General features: G+C 35.7%; 1 protein-coding gene across 7 annotated transcripts in view; it reads left to right on the top strand.

The window, feature by feature from the left end:
• Window positions 1–11446, top strand: part of RNF111 (ring finger protein 111) — a 104346-nt gene that overhangs the window by 60327 nt on the left and 32573 nt on the right. For all 7 annotated transcript variants that reach the window (XM_006765215.2, XM_006765218.2, XM_015564955.1 and 4 more), the window contains exons 3-5: window positions 1380–1506; window positions 4903–5066; window positions 8147–8341. In XM_006765215.2, the coding sequence (XP_006765278.1) occupies window positions 1380–1506; window positions 4903–5066; window positions 8147–8341 (486 nt within the window). The remainder of the gene's footprint in view (window positions 1–1379; window positions 1507–4902; window positions 5067–8146; window positions 8342–11446) is intronic.

Below are 11446 nucleotides of genomic sequence, written 5' to 3'. Positions count from 1 at the left end.
CTCTAACTCTGGTAACCCATTCTACTTTTTTCTCTATGGATCTGTGGAATCATACAGTTTTTTGTGTGTTATTTTACTTAGCATAATGCGTTATTTCACTTCGCATAATGTCCTGAAGGTTCATTTGTGTTGCAAATGTATTTTTATTTTAGAGAGTAAAGGGTAAATATCATGTGATAGTATTTACTTCCTTTAAAAGAAAATATTTTAATAGTTTATTGATGTTCAGAAAGAGAAGAAGGTAAAGAGAAACATTGATGTGAGAACGTAACATCCATCGGCTTCCTCCTGCACGCCCCCTACTAAGTATTGAGCCTGCAACTTGGGCATGTTTCCCAGATGGGCATTGAACCAGCAACTTTTCAATGCACAATATGACGCCCAGGATGTTGCCCAATCAACTGAGCCATACCTGCCAGGGCATATTTCCTTTCTTCATCAGGGCCAGATGATATTCTATTCTATGTCTGTACCACATTTTGTTTATCCATTTATCCACTGATGGACATTTGGGTTGCTTTCACCTCTTGGTTATGGAATTTTTAAATTATGAAACTAATGCCTCAGAAAAATTGTTTTAAAAATATTGTATTACCCTGACTTAAGAATCTAGGTCAAAGGGGATTCATAGATGGCTTCAAAATGTAATGTAAAACGGGAGGATTCAAAATTTAATGGGGGGGAGAGGAAGGATTTTTTAAGAAATGGTTTGGTAATAGGGAGGGTCAGGGCCAGATTGTATTTATAATCTTATCTAATCCTATAAACAAAAATTCGTTCTAGATGAAATAATTGAGGAAACACCTTGAACCAAATATAGTATATGTCCATCCTTCAAATAAGGAAGCACTTTCCAAACAGAATAATTTAGAAAAAAACAAGTACAAAAATGATACATTTCATAGCATATAAAACTCAAAAACTAATATCTGTGTTTCTTAGAAAAATGCTATATCACAGAAAATTACCACCTTGGAGAAAATATATAGCAAATGTATTTTTATTTTAGGGAGTAAAGGGTAAATATCATAGAATGTGAATACCTTATATAAGATCTTAAAATCAGTTCTTTAGATATAACAGTGTTAATATCTCTATATAATATACAAATTCATATGGAGACCACTAAAATTTTATAAAGAACAAACAAAAATTATAAAAGAGGAAATAAACATGAAGACATACAGATCAAGAGAATAGGTACTACTGTTTTTATGTGTGTTTAGCTGTTTTTAAAAAACCTTGCATTTTTACAGATAAGATTTTTACTTTTGTAATGAATTTTATAGTCAAAGTCAAAATAAAAGTTTTTGTATATCCATTAGCAAGATGGCAGATGCCCTTTAAGTGTTTTTTTTTTTTTCCCTTTTTGTTTCCAGGAAGTATTGATGAAGATGTTGTGGTGATAGAAGCTTCCTCCACTCCCCAAGTCGCTGCCAATGAAGAAATTAATGTTACCTCAACTGATAGTGAAGTGGAGATTGTAACAGTTGGAGAAAGCTATCGGTAAGATTTTAATTGCTAGTTTGTATATTTAAAAAATTTTAAGTAGAAGTGTTTAAACATTTATTCTGCAGATATTTGCATCTTCTACCTTTTTTTTTGAGACCTAGTTTGAGTATGTATATACCAGATTAGTGCTTTTCTTTCTTTTTTTTAATTTAATTTTATTTTTTCTCCTTTTTTCTTGGTGGCCCGTACGGGGAACGAATCTTTTTTAAAAAAAATATGTTTTTATTTATTTTTTAGAGAGAAAGGAAGGGAGAGGGATAGAGAGAAAGAAACATTGATGAGAGAAAAACATCATCAATCGGTTATCTCCTGCACGCCCCTGACAGGGGATTGAGCCCAAAACCATTAACCACAACAACAAAAGCATATTTAGAATGTGCTTTTCCACTAGCCACTTTCCATTGGAGTGTCACTTCTAATGGCATGGAAGAGACCACTGTATAATATATCCCTGTTTGTTTTAAGTTCTAAATGATAATCCCAGACTCTGAGGAAAGTTGATGCTCCATTGTATATGCCAGTGTTATCCTGTTGACTGTGCATAGCGCTTATTTTGACACTGAGTTTTTATGAACAACAAAGATTGCTAAAATTACAGACCTGTTTTTCCTTGTGGAACTGAAGATCTTTCTTGTCATGGAGATGCTTAATGTTTAAGCAGATGTATTTACCACAGTAATGGTCAGTGATCTTGAAAAAGACACACACTATGCCTTGGTTGGCATGACTCAGTGGTTAGAGTGTGGTCTGTGCACAGAAGGGTCTCGGGTTTGTTTCCCGGTCAAGAGTACATATCTGGGTTGCAGGTTTGATCCCCAGCCCCAGATGGGGCGCATGCTGTTGGCAAGTAATTGATGTATCTCTCTCACATTAATATTTTTATGTCTCTATCTCTCCCACTCTAAAAATCAGTGGGGGAAAAATATCCTTGGGTGAGGATTAACAGTAACAAAAAAAGAGGCACATAGTGCTTATGACCCATATTTATTTTCCTTATTGTTAAATAAGGTATTAAGTTTGTCACTGTTTAGCTGGCACTTTGCCCTTTCTCTTTAAGATAATGCATCTGTGTTTCAGATTCTTTTGTGTCAGGATTTAATAGTTGCTGCACGCATCAACTGTCCATAAATCAACTTTTTTGTTGATGCTCCACTCAGCATAATATTTGAGTTAAGGTATCCTGTGTAGCTTTGACAAGAGTATTGCAAAGTGGACCTGGAACTTTCTGCAGCTGTTAACAGCTTCCCAGAAATAAACTACACAGTCTCATTAGAATTTTGGTTTCTTAAGAATTTTAAATGGTTATCTCTCCTCATCCAAAACCATTTCACCCTGAGACAGTTGTTTACTATCATGTTTCAGCCTATACAATTCTTCTTGGAATGTGCTTTCCTACTTCTTAATTTTATTTTTACTTTTACTAATTTCAGAGAGGAAAGGAGAGGGGGAGAGAGAGAGAGATAGAAACATCAAAGATGAGGGAGAATCATTCAGTTGCTGCCTCCTGCACGCCCCACACTAGGGAGTAAGCCCATAACCAGGGCATGTACCCAGACTGGGATTTGAACCTTGATCTCCTGGTTCATAGATCAGCGCTCAACCACCAAGCCACGCTGGCTGGGCTTCTTTTTTTTGTTTGTTTGTTAATCCTTATCCGAGGGTATTTTTCCATTGAATTTTAGAGAGAGTGGAAGGGGCAGAGAGACAGAGAGAAAGAAACATTGTTATGAAAGAGACACATTGATTGGTTGCCTCTCACACAAGCCCTGACCAGGGCCAGGGCCCTGGAGCTTGCAATTGAGGTATGTGCCCTTGACTGGAATCGAACCCAGGACCCTTCAGTCTGCAGGCTGATTCTCTAGCCACTGAGGCAAACTGGCTAGGGCTGTAATGTCCTTTTTTTTACTGTGTCTCAGGAATTAATATTCATACTCCTGTTTTTTCATTTGAACCTTTTCAAAACTCTTGAGCTCTTTTCTGAATGGTTGAGTTTGCACCCCTGATGAACTGAATATTAATGAATTTGGCTCACTCTTTTCATGCATGGTAACAATAAGCCTATAAGCAGTTTTACATTCAGCTTTGGCAGAAGAAAACACTGACTTCATAAGCCCCACCTTCCTAAAACATGTATTTTTCTCCTGGAGCTTTAGGACTGCATATATTACCCCTCTGTACCCTCAGTCATTCAGATCATTACAGTGAATCCTTAAAAATATTTGTAATGAAATGTACAAGGTAAGAAATTTAGGTACACATATACAATACCATACATATGATTAAAAGATGATAAAAGTTAGGTGTTGAGGGTTTGTGGATTATATACTTTAAAAGCACAACACAGTTGAAACAAGTGATGTTTCTTAAGGCTACAAATTGCAGATCTTCCTCCAGTTACAATGGGGGTTACATCCCAATAAACCCATTGAACGCTGAAAACACCGTAAGTTGAAAATGCATTTAAATAATATTAAATACCAATTCTATCTCAAAACCAATCAAGAAAAGAAAAAAAAGAGAAAGTGCATTTAATGCAACTAACCTACTAAACATCATAAGTTAGCCTGGCCTACCTTAAATGTACTTAGAACACATTGCCTAAAGTTGGGCAAAATCATCAGTGAATACGCACTGAATACACAGTATCCATTGTTTATCCTCATAGTCAGGTGGCTAATTGGGAGCTGTGGCTTGCTGCCATTGCCCAGCCTCACAAGAGAGTATCATACCACATATTGCTAGCACAGGAAAAGATAAAAATTCAGTGTTTGTAGTACAGTTTCTACTGAAAGCATCTTGCTTTCAAACCATTGCAAAGTCAAAAAATCGTAAATTGAACCATTAAATCAGGGACCATCTGTAGTAAACTAGCTGCAACTATCCTTACCCTTTCTGATCCCAGGAAATTTCTCTAGTGTCTTGAATCTCTTTTAGATCAGTACCAGAAACTTACTGGTAGCTTGGTTTAGGACTCCCCAAGTGTTCTGTGTTGATATTTTTGTTACTTTACCTATTGTGAAAAATTTTGGTATTTACATAAAAAGTAAATAATTGATTGTAACCCAAGTGAATATTCACACTAACTATTGAAAAGAGCGTTATTCTTGAAACTGTATCCTGTATTTCACACCAGTGATTGGTGTAGAACGATAACGTATCATTTCTCATATTCTTAGATCAGTTGGTTGGTAAATATTTCATTCAGAAAATATTTATTGAGTGCCAGACAGACATTGTGCTAGTTATAACTTTTAATTCTGTGACCATTATTTCTTTGGAGAAGTCTTACATGAAGTAATTCCCAACTCACTCTGTAAAGAAAGGCTTATTATTTCTTGGTAACTGAATTTTTTTTTTATGTTTACTAATTTAATATTGATATCATTTAAGGTCTCGTTCAACCCTTGGACACTCCAGATCTCATTGGAGCCAAGGTTCAAGTTCTCATACAAGTCGACCACAGGAGCCACGGAACCGCAGTAGGATTTCTACTGTGATACAGCCCTTGAGGCAGAATGCAGCAGAAGTTGTGGACCTTACTGTTGATGAAGATGGTAAGGTGGAGTAGTAACTGTAGAATTATGAAGAAAACTTGATACAATGAAATATGTTACTATGCTATTAAACTACAGAGAGGTTTTCAGATTTTTAAATCTTATTTTTCAATTTGTAGTAATAACCTTGGTTATAATATAGTAATTGTGCCTAAAATTTTTTCTGGTTATTGTTTTATTGCTTGGTAGTTATTTTCTTAGAAAAAAATTTTTTTTACAAGTGATAGTTTGATATATTCTCAGACTTACCTATTATATTAATTTATAATATTGTCATATTTTACCTTTTGCTATAAAAAATAGAAATGGCACTTAAATTTTTTTCTTTTAAAACTTTACCCGAGGACAGGAGGTGGGGAGGGGCGGGAGAGGGAAGAGGGGAAAGGGGAGAGAGAGACATAAATGTTATTGAGAAGCTTCAGTTGGCAGAGAGAGAGAAGAAGAGAGAGAGAGAAAGAGAAACATAGATATGATTGAGAAGCTTCAATTGGCTGCTGCCTATATGCGCTCAACTGGGAATGTGAACCTGCATCCTAGGTATGTGCCCTGATCAGGAATCAAACCTGCAATCTTTCATTGTATGGGATGACATTCAGCCTAGCCACTTTGGACTGACAAGGGCAGAAATGACACTTTTGAATTATGGACAACAGTAAAGTGCTATAACAATTCAAATGATTAATATTGGTTATTTATAATGTCATTTACTTTTATTTTTATTTTATTTTTAATATATTTTATTGATTTTTTACAGAGAGGAAGGGGGAGGGATAGAGAGTTAGAAGCATCAATGAGAGAGAAACATCAATTCAGCTGCCTCCTGCACACTCCCTATTGGGGATGTGCCCGCAACCAAGGTATATGCCCTTGATCGGAATTGAACCTGGGACCCTTCAGTCTGCAGGCCGACACTCTATCTGCTGAGCCAAACCAGTTAGGGCTGTCATTTACTTTTAAAAGTATTTTACTCTTTAATGTAATATAATATGTACCTTTTGTGCTGCTTAGTTTTAGTGTTTTGTTTTGGCTTATAATTGCTCTGAGGAAGGAAAGCTAGAGTTAGTAAACAGGGATTAGGGAAAGTGGTAGCATGTTTGCATATATGACTACATATATGAATTTTCCTACATGTTGAGAATTATCTTCAGGAATTATTAGTTTCATCTTAGAAGGAAGTGGTCAATCATAATTTTCTTAGGGAGGTGGTCAACCATGTATAAATTTGTTAACTTTGGGGGTTAGCTATAAATTGGAGAAAAGATACATTGAATAGATAGAAATAGAGGCCTTGGGCAATCAGTTCTTGGATGGGCTGTTTGCAGTTTGGATGATCCTAGTTTAGAGTACTAGTACTTTGGAATTAAGATGCTTATGAAGAGATAATTTATTTCCATAGCCTGCATTCATTCAACAGTGCCTTGGTTTTTATTTTGAAGCATTATAAATTACCCGTAAGTCAGTGGTTAATATAGTAGGGATTAATTAAAGGTTAATGGAGTTAGTTAAATATAGGATGGCTAGTTTGAAAACTTTCTGTGTGTTTATTATGTGACACCTATTATCTGGTAAGTAGGAAAAGGTGACAGAGTAGCCTTTTAACCCATTAGAATTAGTCTAACCAGACTATTTCAACTACATTAATAGTATTTCAGTGATCAGTAGATGCCCTCTTCTCCCAACTAGTTTCTTTCAGTGGAAACCTTTCTCTCATGAAAAATAAACCAAAAACTTAACTATATCAATTAGACCAGTGGTTCTTAACTGGCTGTCCTTTTGTGTCCCTGGAGACATTTGTCAATATCTATAGCCGTTTTGGGTTCTCACAGTTGGGAGGAGAGTGCCAATGACATGTAATGGGCAGAGGCCAGGGGTGCTGCTAAACATACTGTACAGGACAGGCACCCTCAATCCCCACTCCCACACCCAACAAAGAATTGTCCAGCTCAAAATATCAGTACTGCTAAGGTTGAGAAACTGTTACAAAGCATTTGCAAATAAACATAGGTTCCTCCCTTCACCTTTTAGCTGCAAGCAAATGCATTTGTTTAAGGAACCAGAGTCCAATGTTCCATAGACCAAGCAGGTACTATTCGTGTTTCAGGAGTCTGCATTTCACACTGCATTATATAAAATAGTTGTCCTCTCATTCTACATCACATTAAGAGAGTCCCTCTTTTTAAGAGCTGATTGTTATTGTATAGTTATAACAATTAGATTCTCTATTTTTAAACAACTATTTTATAATCAGTTTAAAATATGAATCATTCATAAGTTAAAATCTGTTTGAAATTTCTTTTACATTCCACTACAAAATTTTTAAATTTTTATTAAAAAGTATTGCTGAATATTTACAAAAAAGTTTTGAAAACATACAAAAGTACATGTAAAAAGAGATTAAAATATATTAAACATCATAGATAATGCTAATTATGTGATTACTATGTAAAACATTATACAAAATAATGTTTATTAAATTATTGGTATATGTAATGCATCATACAAAGTGCTTTATATGTGTGATCTCAGTTCATCCTAGCAACAGTTCTATGAAGAAAGTTCTATGAAGAATACTTTCCTAAGTCTATAGGTGAGAAAATGAAAAGTGGTTATGTAACTTATCCAGGATCAAGCTGTCAGTAGTGAAATCAGACTTACTTTCCAAGCATCTGATTCTGGAATCCATATTTAAAAGGGGAAAGAGCTGTTTGTAACACCTTCTGACAGCTTATAATAATATGCATGAACATAGCAGAGAAACTTTTACTTGCTTTATCCTCTTTTTTATGATAGATCAGAAAACTTATATAGTCACTATTCAAAAACCTGTTAATCATCTGAATTATTAGAATATGCATTTGTGGGATTTTTAAAAATGCAGTGATCATACGTTAGTAATGACATTTTAATGTTAACAGTTTAACTTCATGAAAGCTTTTTTTTACTATATATTGTACTTCCTACAGAGTTCATATTATTAAAGTTTGCTTTAACATTTATTATAAAAATGTTAGCTTGGATTAAAATATAACCCATTACCTAATTTGTATTGAAATGTTGACTAAACATTTTATATTTTATAGAACCTACTGTAGTACCAACCACTTCTGCAAGAATGGAATCACAAACCACAAGCGCTTCCACTAACAATTCCAATCCATCTACCTCTGAGCAGGCCTCTGATACTGCTTCAGCTGTCACTAGTAGCCAATCCTCCACAGTGTCAGAGACTTCAGCGACTCTTACAAGCAATAGTATGACTGGTACTTCTATAGGAGGTATGTAAAAATGGGGGGGGGGAGGAATTCTTTTTTTATTACATTTATTAAAAGATTATTTTCAGATTTTAGCTGTATTAGCAAGAACATAGTCTTAGAGTCAACATCATATGTGAGCTAAATAGTCTGAATTAGAATTAGACTATGATTTCATATTTGAGTTTGTGTGCTATATGTTGCCAAAGTATCATAGCTCAACTGAAAGTCATTGGGGGAATTAAATGTCTGACTCCAAAAACGTGAGCAACAAAAGAAAAAGTAGGTAAGTTAAACTTATCAACATTGAAAATTTTTATACATCAAAGGACATCAAGAAAGTGAAAGACAACTTACAGATGGGAGAAAACTTGAAAATCATACATTTGGTAAGGGTCTAATATACAGAATATATAAAGAACTCACACAACTCACCAATAAAAAGGAAAACAACTCTGTTTAAAAATGGGGTGAAGGATAGCCCTAGCCTGTTTGGCTTAGTGGATAGAGAGCATCAGCCTGTGGACTAAAGAGCCCTGAGTTTGATTCTAGTCAATGGCACATGCCCAGGTTGGGGGCTCGATCCCCAGTAGAATGTGTGCAGGAGGCAGCCAGTGAATGATTCTCTCTCATCATTGATGTTTCTCATTGATGTTTCTATCTCTCCCTTTCTCTCTGAAGCCAAGAATAAATAAATAAATAATAAATAGGTAAAGGATTTGTATAGATATTTTTTCCATAGAAGATATACAAATGACTAAGAACTACATGAAAACATCATTAGTTAGTAGGGAAATACAAATCAAAATCACAGTGAATTACCACTTTACACCCAATAGGATGCCTATACTTAAAAACAAAACAAAACAGTAAATCATAAAATAACCAGTGTTGAGTAGAACGTGGAGAAATTAGAACCCTTATGCATAATTTGGTGGAATGTAAAATGGCACAGCCATTGTGAGAACACTATAGCTTCCAGTTGAGATGATGGAGTAGATAAATGTGGTACTTGTATCCTTCCACAACCACATTAAAATGACATCTAAACTACAGAACAACCACCATTCAGAACTGTCTGAAATCTAGCTGAACAGAAGTCCTATAACTAAGGACATAAAGAGAAGGCCATATCGAGACTGGTAGGAAGGACATAGACATGGAATGAGTTAGTCCCATACGCACATGGGATGGTTAAAAATTGGGAGGGATATGTCAGCTGTAGAGGTCCCTTCTTAGGAGTGAAGGGCCCCAACCCAGGCCTCTCAGCCCAGGGTTCCAGTCTTGGGAAGAGAAGTCTCCAAACTTCTGGCTGTGAAAACCAGCAGGGATAGTGGCTGAGTATGATGGGAGAGTTGCTGGAAACTGAGGTGTTCCTCTTAAAGGGCATGCACATGGCCTTCCTCAGACTCACTAGCTATAACCTCCAGCACTGGGGCAGCAGCTCAAAAGGCACCAGGGACATGGGGAGGAACTGAATTGTCTGGATTTGGGGCAAGGATTGGAGGGGCAGCTTTCTCCCAGATAGAAGTGCTGGCCTATTCCGTCATTCCTTTGCTGAGTCCTATCCCCCACAGAACCAGATAGTGGATGCTATATCTGAGTCTATCAACCTGACTCACACTATTTACCCTACATTGATTCCCTGAGATCCCCTCCCACCCAAGACAATGTCCATCCCAAATTTTGGGTTCACTCAAGCCCTTTTCAATGACTTTTCCATAAACTTAACCTAACCTGGTGAAGGAAATAGACATACAATTCCAAGAAGCACAGAGAATTCCAAACGATGAACCCCAAGAGGCCACACCAAGACATATAATTAAAATGGCAAAGATTAAACTCAAAGAGAATTTTAAGAGCAGCAAGAGGAAAGCAGTTTGTTACCTACAAGTGAGACTCACCAGTTTAAATGCAAATGGATTAAATGCTCCAACCAAAAGACATGGTGGCTGAATGGATAACAAAATTAAGACCCTTACATATGCTGATTATGGGAGATTCACTTCAGATTGAAAGACACACACACAGACTAACAGTAAGGGATGCAAAAAGATATTTCATTAAAATAAAAAAAAGCTAGTGTAGGAACACTTATACTAGACAAAATATATTCTAAAACAAAGGCTATATAAAAAGAGATAAAGGACCCAGCAATTCCATTTCTTGGTATTTCTCTGAAGAAACCCAAAACACTAAATCAAAGACATGTACATCCTTATGTTCATTGCAGCATTTGTTAACAATAGTCAAGATATGGAAGTAACCTAAGTGGTGTTCATGTATAAATGAATAGGTAAAGAAGAAGGTGTGTGTGTGTGTGTGTGTGTGTGTGTGTGTGTGTGTGTAAAATGGAATATGACTCAGCTGTAAAAAGAATGAAATCTTGCTATCTGCAACAATATGGATGGACCTAGGATAGGCACAATATCAGTGAAATAAGTTAGGAAGACAAATTCCATGTGATTTCACTTATATGTGGAATCTAAAAAATAAAATAAGTGAACACGCAGAACAGAAACAGACTCACAGATACAGAACATTTTGACAGATGGCAGAGGCTTGGGGGATGATGAAAGAGATGAAAGGATTAAGAACTACTAATTGGTAGTTACAGAATAGTCATGGGGATGTAAAGGATAGCATAGGGAATATAGTCAATAATATTGTCGTAACTATGTATGGGGTCAGATGGGTACTAGATTTATTTGGGATATTACTTTGTAAGTTATATAAATGTCTAATCAATGGGTTGTATGTGTGAAACTAATATAATATTGTACAATAACTAATTGATAAATAAAAAGTTATTTTTTAAAAATGTTAAATTTAGAGCTATCATATTACCCATGATTTCACTCTTGGGTATATACTCAAAAGAATTGAAAGTGGATGGGAATTTTTTAAAGCTTGATGATGTCTTTTTTCTTAGTTTTATTTGTTTGTTCTTTTGGTGTCATGTCTGAGAAACCATTGTCTAATCCAAGGTCATAGGATTTATTCCTGTGTTTTAAGAGTTTATAGTTTTAGCTCTTATCTCAGATTATTTCTTACTAGAGGTCCAGTGCACAAATTCGTGCATGGGTGGGATCTCTTGGGGTGGTCTGCAGGGATTGGGTCTCAGCTTGA

The sequence above is a fragment of the Myotis davidii genome, unplaced genomic scaffold, assembly GCF_000327345.1.
Source record: "Myotis davidii unplaced genomic scaffold, ASM32734v1 scaffold441, whole genome shotgun sequence".
Classification (NCBI taxonomy): domain Eukaryota; kingdom Metazoa; phylum Chordata; class Mammalia; order Chiroptera; family Vespertilionidae; genus Myotis; species Myotis davidii.
Note: the sequence above shows the minus strand (reverse complement) of the source record. Positions and strands in the feature narration are given on the sequence as shown.